Source organism: Paralichthys olivaceus, chromosome 2 (genome assembly GCF_024713975.1).
Source record: "Paralichthys olivaceus isolate ysfri-2021 chromosome 2, ASM2471397v2, whole genome shotgun sequence".
In the NCBI taxonomy this organism is placed as follows: domain Eukaryota; kingdom Metazoa; phylum Chordata; class Actinopteri; order Pleuronectiformes; family Paralichthyidae; genus Paralichthys; species Paralichthys olivaceus.
In genome coordinates, this window is record NC_091094.1 from 7242971 (window position 1) to 7265520 (window position 22550).

The 22550-nt window shown below is 40.2% G+C and overlaps 2 protein-coding genes across 2 annotated transcripts; one reads left to right on the forward strand and one right to left on the reverse strand.

The window, feature by feature from the left end:
- Nucleotides 1-3838: 3838 nt before the first annotated feature.
- On the reverse strand, nucleotides 3839-8905 carry snrpc (small nuclear ribonucleoprotein polypeptide C). Its single transcript, XM_020096517.2, has 6 exons — nucleotides 8786-8905; nucleotides 7183-7225; nucleotides 6967-7075; nucleotides 5927-5989; nucleotides 4944-5048; nucleotides 3839-4388 (listed from the first exon to the last, which is right to left on the reverse strand). Exons 1-6 carry the CDS (start codon nucleotides 8791-8793, stop codon nucleotides 4267-4269), a joined length of 450 nt encoding a protein of 149 aa, XP_019952076.1. The 5' UTR covers nucleotides 8794-8905; the 3' UTR covers nucleotides 3839-4266.
- A 1719-nt stretch (nucleotides 8906-10624) lies between these two features.
- ilrun (inflammation and lipid regulator with UBA-like and NBR1-like domains) lies at nucleotides 10625-20821 on the forward strand. Its single transcript, XM_020096802.2, has 5 exons — nucleotides 10625-11003; nucleotides 13244-13398; nucleotides 13514-13711; nucleotides 13932-14236; nucleotides 16849-20821. The coding sequence occupies exons 1-5, from the start codon at nucleotides 10846-10848 to the stop codon at nucleotides 16882-16884; spliced, it is 852 nt and encodes a 283-aa protein (XP_019952361.1). The 5' UTR covers nucleotides 10625-10845; the 3' UTR covers nucleotides 16885-20821.
- The last annotated feature ends 1729 nt before the right edge of the window (nucleotides 20822-22550 follow it).

The window sequence follows — 22550 nt, forward strand, 5'->3', positions numbered from 1 at the left end:
AACTGTGCACACTATAGACATCAGAATTATTTCCTGGGACACTGGTGAAATAGTAAAAAAAAGCCCTATCTCACAGTGTTAAAGGAGGTGAAAAAGATTTCCTTTTTTAGAGCTTAACCCCAAAATGTTCTGTCTTGGCCAGCATCCAATCCTTCCACAAAGTTTCGGGACATCCGGGCGTTTTTCAGACATGCACTGAACTCTGGATAATCTCCTTTACTTTTGAATGCAAATGTCCCGACAAACTCCAACACGCGATGGACAAAAAGCGGAAAAACCAAAAAGAAAACTGCAGTCTCATGATGAGAAAGGTGTCATACACGTTGAAGACACTGAAGATGTCAACTCAGAACAAGAGCTTTTGGGGATAAGTGACGACGCTGATGTTGGTAAACTGGTGATTTCCACAGCAGGATTTCCAGTCCAATACCTGCATACAGCTGCCCATCCAGATACCATCACTCAGCTGATCGTTACAGATAGATTTCTGCTGCTGTGAACACGTCTGACCTGAACAATCTTGTGCCGTTTTCTTCATACGTGAAAGGCAAAAATATCTGAACCCATTTTTATGAATGGCTACAAAGACAAACAAACAGGGGCACAGGCATGACCCCCTTGGTGAGGAATATAATTTTGAGTTGCACAATTTAAGCTGATCTCTTAAAGCAGCCGCATTTAAGATTCTTGTGTTAAAAATACATCATGTTATAGACATAGAATTATAAACAGCTCACTTCAGCTCTACAGCTGGTTTGGATTGTTTCATTTTTGATCAGAGAGAAAACCATGTGATTCACCTGAGACACATGTACGATACTGTGCAAGAAAAGAACTTTAAGGCCTTTAGATGTTTAGATTCTCATCCTGCGTGCGGATCCGTCAGGGACGCGTCTTATTGTGCAGCATGAAACAACGACCCCAAACATACAGCCCCGAGTTTTAAAGAACTATCTTCAGTCCTGAAAACAGATGGTGCACGGCCCCCACAGAGCCCTGTACTCAACATCGTGGTGTCAGTCTGGGATTACATGAAGAGACAGAAGACAGTGAGACAGACGAAATCCACAGAGGAACTGTGGCGAGTTCTCGGAGAAACTTGGAACAACATGAAAAACTATGCAACAGTGAACGGAGGATAATTGGCGTTTCGAAGGTAAAGGGAGGTCTCACAGAGTATTGATCTGATTTTAATACTTTCTTTTTAGTGCTCTCCCTCATTTAAGTTCACTCACATGAGCAAAATAATGAAGAAACACTGAGAATCAGACATGAACGCCACCATCTGGTCACGGTATTAACGTCCTGTTAAGTTTTTTTTAGCATCAAATAACAAATTAAAAACAAACTTACCACAAACATGAACACTTGAACATACATCAGTGTTGTAAGAACTACTTAAAATGACAGATGGCATCTTTGACAAAAATGTATTTGATCTGTACTTTGACTGTTAAGTTGGACTCATGTCCCATCCACTAACCCGGAGGAGAGGGCTGGATTTATGACCTCTGTGAAGCCAGCAGGTGGCAATCAAGACACTTTGGTTTCACTTTTAGTGTGTCGGCCATCTTTAAATCTAAAGTCTATGTCTTTAGTGGATGGACGGAACCCACAGGTTTAGATTATTATGATCATTAAATCAAATCTGATTTGAAACTGACAAACACGTTTGATTATATTGAGTCAGTTATAATGTTTCCCTCGTGTTCAAATATCTTTTTAAAGCAGTTATTTTCCTTAATTCATTTTTGCCATTGATTTTACATGTTTCTGTATCTGTTCTATTCTTTAGTCTTTATACGTATGTTTCCGTGTTATGTGCTTCTGCTTGTATTTATATTTATATATGAAACTGCTACTGTATCTCACTGGGACCATCCTGGTTAAATAACAACAAATAACTAATTTAAATTAACAAATGAACAGATTTTAACATAATTGGTTATGACATTTTGTTGTGAGGAAGAGTCCAGTGAACTGGTTTTCCCCATAGATTGTAGGTTTTAACACTCTGACACTGAAATCCCTGATAAATAGTGTAACTTATCAGGTTTCATCCACTTCCATTGAAAGAACCTCATCACTTGATTCGTTGACTCCTCTTCTTCCTTGTAATCGATATTTATACCCCAAAAAATGTATTTTGTGTTTTTAAAGTGTACATCATAGTAATACCACCATTAGGAGAATGTGGTTTTCTCCCAGAGGTCACTCCTCCTGATGTAGTTGAAAGAAGTAGAAGTGAACAATAGGTTTTTCAAATTCTAATCATAAATCCCTGTGGTGTCTGTTCACGAGCATTTTCCCTCCTATGACTTTCATTATAACATATTTGTCAGGATCAGGGCTTATTTCCTCCTGCCCCCCCCCCACTCCACTTCATTCCCCTCGGGCAGCGCTTCACGTCACAGGGAGATTGAATATTCATAAAGACTTCTGAGTTCACATGACACACTGGTATCTACTCGACATATGCATAACATGTGCATTAAAATGCTTTTATTCTCGTGCCGGTGATGTGCAGAGTGGAGGTTTGTGGGACAGTTAATGTGAATCTGTAGTGGCCATCAGAGTCCCTGTAATCCACCAAAGTCTCTTTGAAGATTACAATTTACAACATGCATGACTGACAGATACCTAAAGTTTATCTGATGTGGTGCACGGAGCTGCATCAGTTCGGATCGTCTCTGCATCTCTTTCCCTCCGGTCTGCAAGTATATAAATTGGCAAACACGGCGTGAAGCGTATGGCGTTAGCCCCCAACAAGTTTGTTTGTTTTTTTCCTTATACGTGGCCTAGAAATTTCTTAAACCACAAAGCCACAAAAACGTCCTCTGGGGGTGTGAGATACAAAGACGTTTGACAGTCCATGGAAGCACATAATCACACATCATTCCACTGTCCTGGGTTATAATTGCAGAGCAGCGTGACTCTCTAGCACCATCTGTTGAGATGTTTTCATAATTATGCGGGCAGATGTTTGTGGTGGATGCAGAAGTTTATAATCCAGCTCCAGGAGAACTGTGAATTATTTCAAGGCATCGTCAACACAAACGTCAGCTAAGATAACGATAACGATTCACCGTCAGTCACAGATTCTTATGTAACAGCTGTAATTCAGAACACGCCTGACTGAATGAGCTAATGAGGGCCGGCTCAACCCTTTCATTTGCAGAGTGAAATAAGATTTTTTTTCCAGCATCCATCTGTTTTATCTGCCTGTAACGTCCTGGCTCTGGTGATGCTGAAAAGGTACAGCCTGTTCAGATCGCCAGTCTGTCACCGGGCGAACGTGCTCTACAAACTCATTCACACCTTCAGGCAGACAGAACATGTCAGGTTCACTTAGGAAGACCGGCAGCGGGGGGGTTCACACAGAAGCCTTTTTACTGTCCACAATCAGTGATAACCTCAAATCACTAAATTTAGGTTTGACAATTTCAATCCTGGATTCACCAACTCTGATTACAAGGCAGGAATAGACTGCCTTAATTTGATTAGTGAATGTTGGCCGTACAAGGAAAACTTGAATGTGATGAATAATCAGCTGAACATTTTCAGAAATCAAGAAAATAAATCTCATGCACTTTTTGTTTTGCTGGGTTTTGAGCATCACATAATTGTAAATACAACAGCTTGAAATTCACCAGAACAGTAAACAACTGTGAAGGAGCTGTTCACAGATGAAAAACAACAGCGAAAGAAGAAGAAAAAAAAAAAAAAAACACCCAACAGCCGCATTTTGAATTTAAATTCACCAGATCCAGATTTTTAGTTGTGTCTGCACCAAATTGCACACACACATAAATAAACATGATATACAAAGTAAACTAAGCAGGTTTGAAATCACAGTTTTATTTCTCGATGCAATGAAATACAACAAAAACATGTAAAACCTAAAACAAAGCAAAAGACAAATAAAAAAAATTGTATCAAAAACGCAGCGTGGCAGAGTGACAGGAGATCATTTGGTCTTGATAATAACACAGGAGACGATGTTTTGTTAAAGTACATTTTTAAAATGGGGATCTGAAATTATTTCTAATCAGGTGAATATTAATAAATACCAAGTTTCAAGCAGAAAAATAAAGTAATTATACAAAAACGAACAATTACTTCAGGGGACTTCAGGTTCCAGGCTGAAGAAAAATGGACATTTGAAAATTAAAATGTCATATCGACAAAATCCAAGTGTTAAACCAAGTGTCCTCGCTAGGCCGCGTTTGTTCATGGTAACAAAGAGCGGAGGAGATCCGCTCGTTCTTATCTGTCTGGGCGCATCATGCCTGGCCTGACTGGCATCATCATTGGTCGAGGGTGACGCATCATGTGAGGTGGTCCTGGCATCATCTGCATGGGTCCTCCCATCGGCGGCCTCATGCCTCCTGAAAGTGACAAGGGACACGAAGCTTTGATAATTGACCACTGACAGTTTTACAGAAGAGTAACAACCAGATTTCTTACAGCTGAAGTTTTGAAATTAATTACAATTTCAAATTAAAAGATCACTTTCTTTAGTGTGATGGTAAATGAAGCACATGGACGTGTCTTCCTCTTTTGGCTTTTTTAAAACTGTGAAAACTCATTTAAATTGCTTAATCTATAAAATGTGAGGGAAAAGTCAGAAGAGCCAACAGTTTTGTTTAAACATTTTTTTAACAAAGACAAACTTTCATTATTAAGGCATCGGGGATTATAAAAATCCCTTATCAAATGTCTTTTTGCAATTTTTTCCTTTCTTTTCATTAACTGACTATTCAATTCATAGACCTACAGTATTTTATGATAGAGAGGAGTCATCAGAAGATGTCAGATCCTCCCAGTACAAATGAAATATTTATCTCAAGAAACCAAGTATATCAAAAGACATCACTTCCTGATTATTCATTTTAATTTAAGAATTCCAAATGTTTCTCAGGGGAAGAAGCAGCTCGTCTTACCTGGTCCACCGGGCATCATTCCGTGTGGTGGAGGCCCCATCATGGGCATCATAGGAGGACCTCCCATAGGGGGTGTGGGCAGCATGCCTGGGCGAGGAGGACCACCTGTGTTACAGTAAGACAACAAATGTTAGTGTACAGTCGATGCTGAATTAGATCAGATCACAGTGAAATTTGAATTGACCTCTCCGACTACGAATATAGAAGTTAGTCAATCAATAAAAGCAGTTGTGAAATTGTCTGAATCACATGAATCAAATAACTCTGTGCTCAGCAGCACTATACGTTCGCTACATATGTTGTGTAAAGCTCCACAAATTAAACAAGGGCCCTGCCTCCCCCTCGTGACAAGGCAGGTGTCAATGTTTACAACTTGGATGAGAGGATGAAGCAGAATCCTTCTGGTCATAAAGAGAAAACAATGACAGAATCACAGAAACAGCAATCAGGTACATTTGTGTTCGCTCCTCTCTGTGTTTGATGTCAGCAAATAATTTTAGTCCTGTTGCAACAGATGGGTACACATCTTTTTCTTTGCCGAGGTGTTTTTAGCTGCTCCGACAAATAAAACAGACCAAACATAATAGACCTTTGTGTTTCACGCTCATTTTGTCAGGATCAAAGTTACAGAGCTGCCCTGCAAGTGGTTGGCAAGACAAAGACAGACTGCCCAGCTCGATCAGTGAGGCGCTAACGTTACTGTTTCTTTGTAAAGTGTAAACCTTAATTTCAATGGGATGTAATCACCAAATACAATGTTATTACAAGTTATCTTCCACCAGAGTAATGACAGTTTGTTGACTTCCACAATACAGACTCATCGGGTTTTATTTTACAACCAAGTTGTACAATGATAATATTTTTCATTTTATCCAGTGGAGTGAAAGCTTTAATAGATTTGAATATGAATTGAACTATAAAAAGAAAAGGTTGTTACAGTAAATTCAATTACAGCAGAAATTGAAGACAATAGGCTGACTCACCTGGAGGAGGGGGACCACCAGGAAACGGTGTGGGAGGAATCTTTCCTTGTTGAAACGCAGCCGCTGTTGGAAGAAAAGAAAAAAACATTAACAACCAAATATTTCAAGTACAACACACGACTTTCACGTTGCTGTTTTGTTCGTTAGGAGTTAATTTGCGTTCTGTTTCGTGCTCAACACTTTAAATGCAATCATAATGATGGGGTCATGGGTTAAGTCATTACTGCACATCAAAATAAAGTATGTGGTCCAAAATCTGTTACGCAACACTTCTGTCCAATACAACACTGAGTGTGCTATATTTAACATGTATTAGAAGGAACAGTTTTAGCATAATGGACAAGTGTCAATGTTTTAAGTATTTACACAAGAACATGTCTGATAGAGATGAAGGAGTTATTGTCAGTAATGGAAGAATATGTGAGTTTAAGTCCTTATTTTTAAAGAGTTAAGTCTATAAAACAACATATCACACTACACTGGACAACACTACTCTCCAGCCTCAAACTGGCTTTGCAGCTCTTACGTGGATTAGTGGTTTGTAATCTCAGAGGGGGCCCAAGTAAGACGGTATACATAGCACACTGTTAAAGCATGGAGCTTGAGATATCCCACACACATGAATAAGTATGGCTTGAGTGGGCTGTGAAACAGGATTTACTCCAACATGAAATTTATTGTCTACAACTAAACAGAGCAGTGAATATGGAGAAGAGAAGCCGACTGCGCTGTCCTTCGACGAGGCGCGGGAACACGACTGCTTAATAATATGTAATATGTGTTACTGCCACTAGAGGTCACTTTCATATTAAGATTATCTTGCAGCAGCCATGATCTTAATATCACAAATATTGCTTGAAAACTCAAAGGATCTAAAGATTCCCTCCATTTTTGGTGTTTTTAACCTTAACAAAAACTTTTTAGGCATCCGGGTTCTTTAAAATATCACCTTCAGCTGCCCTGGAGAACAAACGTATCTTCTGATGAGCAATCACAGCCCCATAGATTTCCTCGGATAATGGAGAGAATAGTTGACTTACTTGTTTTATCGATCAGACTCTGAGCCTGCTCCTCCATCCACTTCTGGTAATAATCTTTGACATTTTCTTTGTGTTTTCGGCCGCTGCAGTGGGTCTTTCTCACTGATGGCTGGAGGGGAAAGGGAACAAATGAATGGCTTTTTAACAGCAGGAGAACACTGCAAAGTGATTTATGCTTTTCAACAATTTCATCTGGTACACACAAGCACAACTTACCGAATCATGTGTGAGGTACGTGTCACAGTAATCACAATAAAACCTGTGGAAAGTTAAAAAATACAAATTTTAAATGAGATTCTGATTAAATATCCTTTAAATACATATATTTTTAAACTCAGGCTTGGCTGGGTGTTATTAGTAAAACACATTCATAAATAAGACACTCTTAAATATAAGAGGCATGTATTGTACAAAATGTTGTACAAGACGTGTGTCGATAATGTTCCCTACTTTCAATTTATTTGAAAATGTGTTTATAAAAGTAATAATTGATTTGTGCAGTGTAAAAATCCTAACTACTACTGTCTTACTTTCCCAGTTACTTATTTTTTCTGATGCTGCAGCTGCTTGGAAGATGTTCGAGTATCAACATGATGACCGCAGCTACAACATTCACCCTGGAGGAAAATTAAAGGTGATGTCGTTTCTTAACTTAATCCATCTTTAATGGTCAATAGATCATTATTGATTCATCTGAAATGCCATCTATGACGAATAAAGACATAAAATCCTATTGATTCATTTTCTGTTTATGGACTAAGTGTTGCAGCTCTAGTCCAAATAATGTAACTGTCAGACTGAAACGATATGTCTTTGTCAAGAGGAACGGACAGACACAAGCTGCTGAGCATTTCAGTCAAATCAATGTGAAGTACTTGAAAACAGCTCTGACAAGATTAGAGAGAATGTAGGTACTATCTAAGGTATGTAGGGGATATCTCAGGTGTGGGAGTTTAGTGTCTCGTGTACTATAGAGACAGGATATAAATTGTAAAAGCAAAGAGAGGTGGTTTGAAGTTGAACTTTATGAATGAATATAACAAAATGGCTGAGGAAGAGCATCCAACCCTGAGATACAGAAAACAACAATGAATTGATCTATTTTAAAGCTGTTCAGTCAACAGTTCAACATTTGTAATGGTTTTAATGTTTAGTGTTTTGTTGAAACTGTTGTAGACGTGTTGACTCAACTCTATGATCATTTAAGAAGTTGTAGTTTGTAGTTTACTGACATGTGTGTTTCTACTTTTCTGTCCTCTCCATTCAAGTTTCAGTTCAACAGCATCACAATCTAAAAGTTTAAAAATCGCCTGATTGAATCAGGTACAACAGTGTAACTTAATGTGTTTAAGATGAACCGTAGAGCTGCGGCACTACACCGAATTATGTCTTTAGCTAAGTTTACCTGATAAACTACCGACCGAGCTGGGTGTAGTTGCTGGAAGACGAAGGACCGTGCGATGGGGTCGAAACATCCCGAACATGCGACTAAATGGATGCTAATCTTCGGTTGCTTTGTCATCTACACGAGGATTATTTCTCTATCAGTGAGTGTGGTGAAAAAACAGGCACGGCACATTTCGTGTTGGGGAAAAAAACTAGTGAATCTCACGGTGCTGTGGGAGCTGGTGAATCGAGGTTCACTCCAGCACATAGACACAGCCCGAACAAAGCAAGAAGCAAACGGGTCTGTTTGGTTGGTTTATAAAATATCATTCATCCCGGTTTTTTATGTATACACATATTAACACGTATTAAAATGGCCGGTGGGTGAGAAGCAGAGGTTAATCACACAGAAGTGAAATGAGTCTGTACTTACTTCGGCATGTTTCTATAGAAGCTCCGTCGAGAGCGCGGCGCCGGGGTGTTACGGATAAATGTTCCTCCCGGATATGAGACCTACGTACACTCAGTTCCGCCTGGAAGTCTCGTAAGCGTAATTATAGCGTGTGACTGAAAAAGTTGAAGAGTTTATGTTTTATTTCGACAAATACAAATATGTTTTGATTGTTATTATATTTTTACTGTAAAGCCCATTAATTAGTCATTTAAAAATGGTTTACTGTCTTTTTATCACAAATGACACGAGCAGCGGAAGTGGCTCCTCTGTCGTTTTCATCCCCGTGAAGTGGCACAAATACTCTTTACTCTTTAAATTTATAATTAATTAAAATATACAGACTTTATTCATTAGAAATATATATTAAAAGTTAACTCTTTGCATTATTTACCCTCTCGTTTATACAGTTTATTTTAAACGAGCAAATATATAGTTGATTCTAAAAGTCTTTGAAAAGTCCCCAATTATTGTATGTACTGTGGACATCAAATTTCAATAGATTGATAGATACAACATATATTTTGACAAGTTTTGACCTGCAAGTGTTTTCAAAATGTGTAATAATGGTAAAAAGAAATAATGAAACACACATAAATTAATTTGTGAATAGTACTCCTTTTATTTATTATCCATTTAATCTGTCTATGAGATACTATATGAAGACAAAGACACAAAAGAACCAACAGTGATGCAAAAGGATTACAAAACGATCCAAAATGACCCATGAGATGCCAAATGGCAGCAAACAGATAGAAAATGGCAACAGACGGACACAAAACGACTACAAAATATATACAACATGACCCCAAAAGACTCAAAATGACAACAAAAAGATACTAAATGACCACAACGGATGCAAATGATTAAAAATGAGTACAACAACATTTTAAATGTCCACAGAGAGATGCAAAATGAGTATAAAAAGATACAAATAGACACAAGATGACTAAAAAATATAAATTAATACAAAATCATACTGAATGACCATAGATAGATGTTGAACATGCAAAATAATGGAAGAGGACGCAAGAGGACCTGCAGGACCACACAGACATGCATGACTGCAAAAAGAAACTGTATGAGGATACAAGGAGACAAAATGTCCACAGAGAGAAGCTACATGACCCAGCTGAAGACAAACCCAGCTGAAGACAAGACAAACCCAGCTGAAGACAAACCCAGCTGAAGACGAACCCAGCTGAAGACAAACTCAGCTGAAGACAAGACAGACCCAGCTGAAGACAGACCCAGCTGAAGACAAGACAAACCCAGCTGAAGACAAGACAGACCCAGCTGAAGACAAGACAAACCCAGCTGAAGACAAACCCAGCTGAAGACAAGACAATCCCAGCTGAAGACAAACCCAGCTGAAGACAAGACAAACCCAGCTGAAGACAAACCCAGATGAAGACAGACCCAGCTGAAGACAAGACAAACCCAGCTGAAGACAAACCCAGCTGAAGACAAGACAAACCCAGCTGAAGACAAACCCAGCTGAAGACAGACCCAGCTGAAGACAAGACAAACCCAGCTGAAGACAGACCAAGCTGAAGACAAACCCACAGAGCTGTGACAGAACTGCGCACAGACTCGTCATTCGTCGTCATTCTATCTTTTTTTTTTTTTTTTAATGTCGAGGAGCTGCCCCACGTCTGTGACCTCATCTGCTGTGTTTCATGTGCAACTACAATCATCCCACATTAACCCTGCACTGACTGTGGAGAGCAGCGGAGCAGCTCGGCTTTAATTGACGACCCAATGAGAAGGAGGCTGCAAATAGCAACAGATGACGTGGACGCCCACCGTGTGATTGGCGAAGGGTGACGCGCGGGCTGCGGCGGCGTCAGACACCGTCCCCCCGCTGGTGCCATGCGCACTGCCGCTTGTTGTTGTGGAGCTGGCTGTTATGGCCGGACGAGGCCTCGGACCGAACTGAGAGAGGCATCCCCCTCCTCTCATCCTCATCTTCCCTCCCTCTCCCAGTGCTACCTCCCCCGCCCCACGCTCCGCGGGTCTCCGCCGCGGGACACCCGCCACCCATGGAGGGCACCGACATGGACGTGGACGCGGAGCTCATGCAGAAGTTCAGCTGCATGGGCACCACGGACAAGGACGTCCTCATCTCGGAGTTCCAGAGACTGCTGGGCTTCCAGCTCAACCCCGCCGGCTGCGCCTTCTTCCTGGACATGACCAACTGGTGAGTGCGGGGATGCGAGGGCCCGTGTTGTCGGGAAGCAGCAGCAGCAGCAGCGCGACGCTTTAATTAGCTTGTTAGCATGCGTGTAAATGCTACAAAAAAAACAAAAAAAAAAACAACAATGGAGGCGGACACACAAGTTGAGAAGCCAGGGAGGAGGAATGGCAGGTAACTCCTCGTCTATCGGTTCAGGGCTACACGGAAGTGGAAGTTTGTTTCGTATCCAGGTGGGCGGAATGTTTAACAACACAACGCGTGAGCTAGCTAACTACCGAGCAGGACAACGTAGACGCAGGGAACCCTCAGCGTAGATTATCAGCCATGTTACATAATCGTGTTCGGAGCCAGTTAAACCTCAGAGGGAGACTCGACTCTCTTCACGTTACTCTGCTGACGTAACCAGTCGTGATCGGCGGCTATCAGCTGCTGCCAAGTGGTCACTGTGTCCCCGATCAGCCGATAACCAGCGGAGGGGCGATCGATACCGGTGGGTGTTGATCGCATCCAGTTCTAAGGGACAAAATCCACTCAAACACCGATATTTTCCCCATCGCTCAGTTTTTTTTTCTTTCGGGGCGTAATGTCGTCACGCTGGTGAGATGACATCACTTGGCATCAGTTTCTGTTGCAGAAATCACCGTCGATCAAACCAATCAGTCGATCAATCAACATTCCCGATGGCTTTGATGTTTAGTTTTTGTGGAAACTGTTGCAGAAACGTGGAATGTAATGAGATGGCAGAGGAAGACCATGAATCCATGAATTCATCTGTTATAAAATAAGTACGATTACGATCAACTGGATGTATTTGCTGAAGTAATGACGGACAGTGTACAGACATTCAAGCTGAAATACTAGTTTGAGAACAATACAGCCCTTAGCTCAACATCCACAGTCAGTTTGCAGTTAATTAAGAAGGTACACAACTAAAATTAATGCACAACTTTCCTGCAATAAATTCAACCTTTCTAATGGTTTAATGTTGCTGAGAGTTGTAAATTCAACCTTATGGTAATTTGAGAAGATGCAGTTTGTGTTTTACTGACACTCTTCATTCATATCTGTGAGGATTTATAGCAGAAACACCTGTTTGCATTATCCAGTACAGTTCAACAGCATCACAATCTGAAATCTTAAAACAGCTTGAAGTCATTAATATCTCAGAAAAAGACAACTGAGAGAAGATCCGGTCTATCTTTTCAGAATTCTTCTCCAACCAGAAGGTTGGCGCCTCGAATCCCAGCCCATGCAGAAGTGTCCTCGGGCAAGATGCTGAACCCTAAATAACCCCTCATAGATGTTGAATACACTAATTGGAATTCACTTAGGATAAAAGTGTCGGCTAAATGTAATGTAATGTTGTGAGTGCATCTGACCCAGACAACTTCCTGCTGCGTTCTTCGTATGTGAAAAGCCATTTCTGTAAAATGTCTACACCCAATTTTCTGGAAATGTTCATGAAAACAGCTTCAGTTTGACCTTTGATGCATCTTTTATTGAGCTGCAAATGATTGACTTGAGTGTCATTCACAAACTAAATATTTATTTTATTGAATCCTCACATTTATCACACAGCCACTTCCATCACTTTGGTGTGTACAACCGAGTGCAGCACTATAAATGCCTTCGGGGAGAGACTGACCTAAAGTGTGCAGTCCTTGGACTGTGGCCATTTAGAATAACCATGCACCCATTGGTTTTTCAGATGTGATTGGACAACACTGTACTCAAACTAGTGTTTCTGCTGAAAGGTCAAGATATTCTTTCTTTAGATGCGTCTTTGTTTTGTCTGTTCTTTTTTTAATCAGGCTCTTGTATGTCCACCCACTTCCCAAAGTTCCCTTGTAAATTTCTGGCATTTTCTTTATGAAACAGTATCACTGCTCTTGATCCCTGAAGGAAATGTTTTATTTCATAAACATGATTTTAACATTGCCCATTGTTCAGCAGCCGTTGAGCCGTTCTCTGATTTGTCTCTGACTCATAAAGTATTACTTGGCCATATAATACGTGTGAATTATATTCTTGGGTGTATTTTCAATTTAACTGTCAGGATCTGAGGAATGGACTGTCATATTTGATTATGTTCAGTAGTTTGTAAGGAAACACATCCGAAAGACAACATCAGCTGTACAGAGCAGAGTTCAGCTTCCTGACTCAGCAAGTATCTGGTCAAAGTGACCAGGATTACTTTGGTAATGTCAACCTTTGATAACACAGTTTCCTTTCTGTTAACACAGGAACCTTCAGGCTGCTATCGGTGCATATTATGACTTTGAAAGTCCCAATGTCAACACACCATCCATGTCCTTCGTTGAAGATGTGACAATTGGAGAAGGAGAGTCCGTTCCTCCAGATACACCGTTCACAAAGACCTGGAGGATACAGAACACAGGTATGGAGCACATTACATGCACACTCTCTAACTCTGTGCACTGCAGTGTCGTATCAACCATGACGCTGCGTTGTTATTGAACTGTGTTTTAATTGCACCTATCTTTGTTTGACAGGTGCAGAGGCGTGGCCGCCTGGGGTTTGTCTCAAGTACATTGGTGGGGATCAGTTTGGGCACGTAAACACAGTTATGGTGAAGTCTCTAGACCCCCAGGAAATATCAGATGTTAGTGTGCAGATGCGAAGTCCCACAACTCCTGGCATGTACCAGGGTCAGTGGAGGATGTGTACAGCCACAGGCTTATTCTATGGAGGTAAGAAATCAGCAATAATGTTTAATTTCTAATGAGGTACTTTAGAAGGACTGTGATTAGCTTTTATTTTCCCTTTATTCATCTGTGAATTCTTTTTTTATTACAATTCTTTCCCAAGATATATATTCTTTTGTTCAACTAATTGAACCAAAACTATACAATACACACAACACAGAAACATGTCCATCATATAGTAATCCTATGCTGCTTGTCTTCACAGATGTAATCTGGGTGATCCTTAGCGTAGAAGTTGGAGGTCTCCTTGGCGTGACCCAGCAGCTGTCCTCCTTTGAGACAGAATTCAACACCCAACCCCAACGGAACGTGCAGGGAGACTTCAACCCCTTCGCCTCGCCGCAGAAGAACAAGCACGACGCCACCGACAACAGCTTCAGAGAACCTGGTGGGGTGTGGGAACGCACACAGGAGCCAATCCAGCAAGATCAAAATGGACTGTCTCATAATGCTGTAAATAGGGCCTCAAATGGACTCCAAACCAATCTTTCTGTTGTGACTTACGGTCAGGTATGTATGCATCACATTTTAGATTTTATACTCCATAAAACTACTCTTCACTTCCCTGGCTGGTCCTATGGAAGCTTACTTAAGTTGAAAGACCAACTAAGATACATGTATCCATTCTAAGTATGAGTGTCCCCTGGCTGCTGTGATACATCATGTGCTTCCTGTAGGGCTGACCCCATACAATTGACCGTGACATTTTTAAAACGTTATCTGTTTGCCTCGGAGCAGAATGAGCGAAACCAGAGAGCACTGACATGCACGTGCCCAGTGTTCGTCAATAATCACGTGATACGTGTTTTCAGGTGTGGTAATTTAAAACCAGTGGTCGTCTGGATCAGCAAGTTTACAACAAGAGGCGACACTTTAACACTGAATCCTTCATCTGACACATGTTTAGCAATGTTTTCAAACAGAAACCACTCAAATATTTGGGTTAGTTTGTTTCAGTTTCATTTCTGGACCAGTTGAAGTGTAAAACTAACAAACGTTTGAAGTTGCTCCTGTCAACAACAATGTTCCACAGCACTAAATCAAAGTTTCACAGGGTCGTTTAAACTAAGATTTTTTTTCTCTCTTCCATCATAAATGTGCTGTGAAAGTTAGTTTCTCAGTTTAAGTTACTGTTATGAAAATGTTATTTAAATACGTTTTTACTGAAGGAAAACCACTTGGACATGATGTTTATTCAATCTCAATTTTTTCAATATTACATGGGATGCTATGAAATTCGGTCGGATTTTGGTGACACTTGAAGGTACAGTGTGTAGAATTTAGTGATATCCAGTGTTGAAGTTGCATGTTGCAGCTGAACACCCCTCACCTCACTCTCTCCTTCCAAACATGAAAAATAACCTGTGGTAACCTTTAATTGTCATAAAAACTCAAAAGGTGTTTAGTTTGTTCAGTCTGTACTAATGTAACAAACATGGCTCCTCCGTAGAGAGGGTCCCCTCCATGTAAATATAAAGTATTTAAACGTAAAGGGCCTTTTCTGGGGTAAAGAAAACTACAATTCATACAATTTAGATGAAACGAACTAGTGAAAACATCATGAGGATTATTCTACATTAAATTTCTGCCAATAGATCCCTTTCACCTAAATCTTACACACTGAAGCTTTAACTTCATCCAGGGACAATTTCTACTCATCTAACCTTTCTGTTTTAGAAAGTATGGCTCTAGAACAAATGGAATCTCTGTCAACTTCAGCTCCACGTTATGATTACTGCTAAAATGCCATGTTGCTAATGTATAGGGTTTAATCCTCATAGTTTAATGAAATCTCTTCTCTCATCAGTTCCAATGTAAGGGTGTTTTATATTAATGAAGAAGTAATCTTTTAAAGTTTGTGTGTTTTTATTAGGATTGTCCCACTTATTCCAACATTCTTCCAGCCTCGCTCAGGAAGGAATGAGACCGTCTGGTCTGGGTAACAAAAAACGTGTAAAACACAGTAAAACATAATCTTATTTTGACTCAGAGAGCTGAAGCGTCATATCAGCTTCATATTTGTTGGAATGTATTTTATTGGTTCCTATCACCTACATTTAAAGGTTCAGTGTGTAAGATTTAGGTGAAAGGGATCCATTGGCATTGTTGTTTTCTTCACCCTGGAATGAGCCTGTTATATTTGAAATACTTTATATTTACCTCAGCAGCAGGTCCTCTGTACGGGGCCGCCATGTTTTTTTACAGTAGCCCAAACAGCTTTTGAGTTTTTATGACAAGTCAAGGTTACCACAGGTTCTCTTCCATGTTTGGAAGTGGGGCTGAGGTGATGGGTATTCAGCTGCATCATGCAACTTCACCAAAGAGCTTAGAAAAGCAAAACCACCTCTTTATGGACTTCAACTCTTGTTAAAATCCATATGAGAGATGACGTGCACTGTGACCAACACAAAAGTTTTGCTTCTGTTCTTCTCTGCATTGCTCCTTTATTGAGATATGCATCAGTCCTCCTCAAGGTAACGTCCTCTGTCACTGCACCTGCCTCAGTTTAATAACTTGTCAACTCAATTAAATCCCCTGAATTAGTCAGGTGTGGCCACGTTATTGTTAAACTCTTCATGGTGGATAAACTGGTCTGTTGAGAAGCACTTACCTTTTGTCAGCCAGTCAGTGCAGACATTAATTCTGAAGGACATTGACAGAGTGGCTTCTTTAAACTCACTAAGGTTTGATTCTGCAGAGAAACCGATGAGCTGCTTTCAGACAGGCACGGAACTCTGGGCATTTTCCTGAAGTTTTGTGGAGGGGCTATTAGGGAGAAAGCAAATGTCGGCCAGTTGCTCCGATGTAGGTGTTGATGTGCTATAGACAAAGACATGCGATTTCCGCAGTGCAATTTAAACGTTATGTCTTGCCTCCTGCATGTTCTGTCCAGGAGCCAGCCCTCACCTGAATGTTTCGGACATTTTCCTACGCGTTTGACCCTGAGAATCTCCTGCTGCGTTCTTCATTTGAGAGACAAATTCTGAAATATGTCTGGAGTTCACATCTGAAAATGCCTACGATAACAGCATTTTCTTTCACTGTGTTTAATAATAATATAAGTACGGTAATAAAAACCTTTTTAATCTATAAGCTAATACCTGTTTTCTAATTTTTTCCAGGGTATTCACGGACCCTTTCCCTTTGGACAGAGCTAGAATAACAGAAAGACCCCCCCTCTATGATGGATGATGAGCTGAACACCTTGGGAGTCCTTAATTTAAAGGAGTTGGGGGGGGGGGAGAGTGGACACTTGTTTTATATTGACTCATGACAACCCTCTCCCTGTCCATAGCCCTTTTCCACAGAAACACAAATTACAGTGAGGTGATGGATTACATCTGCTGCAGTGAAACATCCGCACCTGACATCAACACCTGGATTCGCATGTGTGAATGCTTCATTTTATGCTAAAAACCCTTAAAGATAAATACACACAACTATTTTTATTTACACTGTAAAACACATTAATTTAAGGGAAAATCAACCTCAAACAACCTACGTACAGTTTAGGTTTTCCCATGTCTCTTCAGGGTTCCTACACAGATCTGAAAAGGTTTCGGAAGTTGTTGGCGCACGGTACAAAACTAGATTTTGAGGCCTTTGTGGGAAAAGTGTGATCTTTCACTCACCACACGAGTGGTTTTTAATAGAAGTGTGTGGAGTATTCCTGGTCCTCTCTCGATGACAGCCTTACACAAGTTTCACATACAAACCAAGGGATTAATGTGGGACGTTAAACAGCTGGTATGACAACGACCAGGACCTGACCTACCAGCTACATGTAAATGCCTGAGTTCAAGAAAGACAGAATAGCTCTAGATAAATCAAAGTGCTTTGGAAGCATCTCCTTACAGTATATGTCTTACAAGCCGTCACATCATTGGACTAAAAATGGTTCCAGTTTATCTATAAAATGTGGGTTTAATCACCTTTAACGACTTCATTTGCATGAAGTGCCAAGTTGGAAGAAGCTGTCTGACAGGTGTGATACAACTTAATGCTGACTTGATCGCAATGGCAATGGTCACCATTGCCATTGCCTGGCAATGCCTGATATGAGGGGCATCAACATCCGTTGTGTTGTGAACGAGTAGCTGCTGGAATTTAACACTTTCAGGTCCAATAATCTGATATAAGTTTACAGGGTTTATTTTCTTTACTCAGCGTCTCAAAGGTTCAAATAAGTTGTGGTCTAGTCCAGAATAAGACGATTAATTAGCTCAGTGTCAAACATTGAGGTCAGATGTTCTACTGTCATGTTTCAAGTATTTTTGTAGTTTAAGAACTAGACGTCACCACCAATATCCCACTATGTGTTTTATTTATGACTCAGATGTTTCTGATGTAACAAACATGTAGCTCCTTGAACCCTGGTTGCTGACCCTGGTCCGATAAATCCCATTTTGCTTCACTCTGTAAGAATCATTTTTTTACATTATTCGGAAGCATTTATCACCCAAACGTTTCACCCTTTGCCCTTTTTGAGAAAAACTTCCCGTCAAAGCCAACACAGCAGTGCCAGTGTTTCCCTCCACAAAACTGAGGAGCTCATCTCTGCATGGTTATTTAAAGTAAAAATAAATTCATCCCTACCATATCTGAAAAATGTCATACATGACATTTTAAGCATGTAAAGAAGAGGGCAAATTCCTAAAAATCATTGCAAAGAAAATATGGACGATCCCTGTGTAGGAACCCAACCTCTTCCAAAGATAAAGTCCAGACAACCAAGACACTAATCTGTGCTGTCATACAACAACTCAGTCTACTGCTCCATTCAGACTGCATGGGTCAGTGTGTGCGTTTTTGTTTGTTTGTTTTTTTTTAAGGGTGGGTTTTTGCTTTAAATAGATGCTGAAGCGCAAAAGGATGCAAGAGAGTTTGAGCCTGTGAGATGTGAGAAAGTCGAAAAAGCCATCTAAGTCCATTTTGCCTGGTGAGTGACTGCGGTTTCTGATGTCTACGGTATGTGTACTAGATATGTGCGTGTGTGTGCATGTATGTTAATGGTTTCTCTTTGGATTTAACTGACATTAAATGGTGTATACTACTTGGGCAAAGGAAGACGTGTCTATTCACACATACATGGGACTTGAGAGAGCTTTACTTGGTGTGTACCTCTAAAGTATTTGAATTATTCTGAATCGTTTGGATGAACCGACTCACTAATTGCTGATGTTATTTATTTGCTGTCACGTTGTGCATTGTAGGTGCAAAAAAAAAAGTCCCATTTAGAGCCAGCAGGTGGTGCTAAAAATCAAATGACCAACTTGTCTGTGAGGATTCTCAGTCATCCAGGGCGCGGGCATCCAAAAGCCTGATCACAAGTGGTCGGCTCTAAATTCGTCTGCTCACGCCAGACATTGCAATGTGTCCTCATGCGCCACAGACCACCTCTGAATGTGGTTTGAGTGGGGACATTGCAGGAAGATTTCAGGATGCACTTGTACTTGGTGCTCATTGTGAAACAGGTCAGAGGACGTCAGCTGAGTAGGAAAAAGATTGTGGTCATAGTGATCAGATCTTGAGTTGGATTGAGGACGATCAGATCACTGAGGATGGATGTTGATAACAGATCTGAACAGGGTCCAAGACGTATTGAATCAAAGGCAACTGGAAACGGTTGTAAAGACGTTCTCAGACTGTAACACCAGTCATTAGAGTAATTGAAGTCCCCTGAGGCCAAGTGGACATGGTTGTTAAATCTCCCTTGAAAGGACACTTGCAGGTTGGGGATAAAGTGATGTTCACCACCTCCTCTCTACTTTGATGTCGATGGCCTCCTTCCTTTTCATAGGAAACTACGTATCCTCCCTGTCTGCACATTGTTGCCATCAGAGGAGCATCCCATAGCCATTATAACTGCAGATTCTCCACCTGAGGAGTTGCACCAGTTTTTGTTTTCATGTGTGGACACACGTGCATAAACACTTGTGCATTCAAAATGACGGTCATTTACATTTGGCCTCAGCTGACGAGGAACATTAACCAACTCAGAGACATCAGCAGCTTTTATAACGAATCCCTAGAGGTTAAATACTTGGGTTTTTCCACCAGTCAGCCAGAACTGAAGAAGCCTGAGAGGTCAAACGTCTTTAAGCATCTACAACCAGGTCCAGTTTTCACAGAAGTTTTACTTGACATGCTGAGTTCATTGCGAAGAAAAGGTGATAAGCTGTAGTTGGATTGTAGTAAGACAATTTTAATATGGAATTTAACGGTTTGCATCAGCATTATAAGCACTGATGTTTTCTTATTGCTATTTGCACAAAACTCTTCCCCACTAATGCTGAGGGAGAAAATATCGTGTGGACCTTTCCAGAAAGTCTGATTGGTGAGTTCAAACATATTTTTTCATTATTTCACATCCATTGGCTTCTTTATTTAGGTTTGACTGTCCCACCAGAAGTTTTACTTCAGCTTGACTTAATGTTAGACAATGGATCTCATCATGTATTTTGGCCTGAAAATAAAAAGGAAAAAGTTGTTGATGGACTTAATAAAAAAAAAACATTCCGAAAGGGATATTTCATTCAAACAGAATCACTTGTTATTTTTATGCATTTGAATTTATCAAATGTTTTCCCAGTTGTAGTTACGAACATCTAATTGTTATTCTCTATATTTGAGTTCATTGCCTTTATGATCGTGTACACGTGTTTGTAATATTCACCAGCATTCTGTGTTGCATCTGTTTGTGATTGTGTTGAGTTGGCGGAGAGTCCTCCTCCCAAACAGTATACACTGTATTGCTTCTTTGAGTCATGTCAGTCTTTTTTTGTGCGCGTGTGTGTGTGTGTGCTTTCCTCTCGTGATCTTGCTCGTGTGCATTTCTGTGTGCGTGTTTGTGAGAGAGAGAGAGAGAGAGTGACGGATGGGGAGGAAATTTGAATATTGCTGGATTCATTCTCTAGTTTTAGTTTGTGACGATGTATGGACTTGAGAAGGTTGGCATGGTGAGTGGATAAGATGAAAGTTTACATAGTCCTGAAATAGCACATTTTATCTGAAGAGAAAATGTCAAAATAAAGCTTTTCCCCCCTGTATCTATAATTAAGCATTTGTATGATTAAATTAACACTGAAACAATGACTAAGTTGTATTTCTTTAATACGAGCGATGTTTACACCCGACTCTTTAAATATCATCTAATTGATAAGTTGCAGTTTCAATAACGTGCAACCAGTTCCTCAGCCCTTCTGCTGTTAGTCCACTTCTTCCATCCAGACTGAAACATCTAAAAACTATTTGATGGTTTGCCATGAAGACATTAGACATTTAGGGTCTTCAGAGAATTTGTCTTGTATTTACCTTCTTTAGTTGGCTTGTAGTGAAATGTCTTGACAAATGAAAGATGTAAATATCACTGGTGCCTGCTGGTTGAACCTTACTGTTTTGTAGGCAAGTTCAAAAGTTGAATTTGTTCTGTCAATTATCTAACGTATGGATATTCACGAGCTCGATGATGAATCCTTGACACAGTTCGATACCCAGACTTTTTCTGGAGTGTGAGGTTCATGTTTGCGTGTTTGTGAACTTTCTTTTGTCTTTGGAAAAACAAATGCATTTCCCTGAATTCTAAACCATAATACCAAGACAAGGCTAAAGATCTTAACAGCACATTTGCATGTGATGCTTATATCCATTACAACCCATGTAACGACCTGAACATGGCAGTTAGCTGATACTGAGATGTCGTTGATACCATCCAAACAAACAGTGTCAGGTATTGTGCTGATGGGAACCAAGTCGGTTCGTAATCATTCCACAGAGGCAGAGTGTGTGACCTAACACTTGTTTTTCATTGCTTCCAAGCAAAACAATCTTTCCTTGCAACCTTATTGTTGCAAATGTCAATTATTAAACACACAGAGCCAAAGATTACACAATATATTTGTTAGAAATGGAGCAAAGAATGCTTCTCTGTGGATTTCACAGGCTCCTACAGGCCCTTTGGAACTGATCCCAGAGCTAAATTAATTAATTTGATATCTTGAAATTGAGACTATAGCTGCAGGTGTAAACCGCCGAGAAGCATAAATCCATTTCTCCCACTAAAATGTGAAATAAATATGTAATTCTCCAAAGATACCATCTTAAAGGTATAGTGTTTAGGAGTTTGTGATATCTAGTGTTGAAGTTGCATGTTGCAGCTGAACACCCCTTTAATTGTCATAAAAACTCAAAAGGTGTTTAGTTTGTCCAGTCTGGACTAATGTAAAAAAACATGGCGGCCTCCATAGAGAGGGTCCCCTTGATGTAAATATAAAGTATTTAAATATAAAGGGACTTTTCTGGGATCAAGAAAACTACAATTCATAAAATTTAGATGAAACTAACTAGTGAAAACATCATGAGGATTATTCTACATTCAATTTCTGCCAATTTCACCTAAATCTTACACACTGGACCTTTAAATGTTAAACTGTTGTTTGTTGATACTTTTACCATTTTAAATTCAGGTCACTATCATGAGGAATAAACCTGCGTGTGCTCGATGCCCATGTGCACGCAGGTGGGACGCACTGAGGAAATTACTGGAATGGGGCATGTGCGGACATAGTGTGACAGCGTAACTGAGAACAAATATTGACTTTTGTCTCAGTGTGGATTCTGCAGAGCTCCTATCACATCAATCTCTTTTTAGAAATTGAATAAAGGTTTGTTTTAACTGCCCATCATCTTTGCCAAAGTCAAACAGACATTTGTAGCACGAGGCTCCGAGAGTGTAAAAGTGAAGAAATTAAAAAGAAACGTGTCACAGACGGACAGTGTGGAAGACCGACTCGTTTGACAAGTAAGATCGACATTAAAGTGGAGA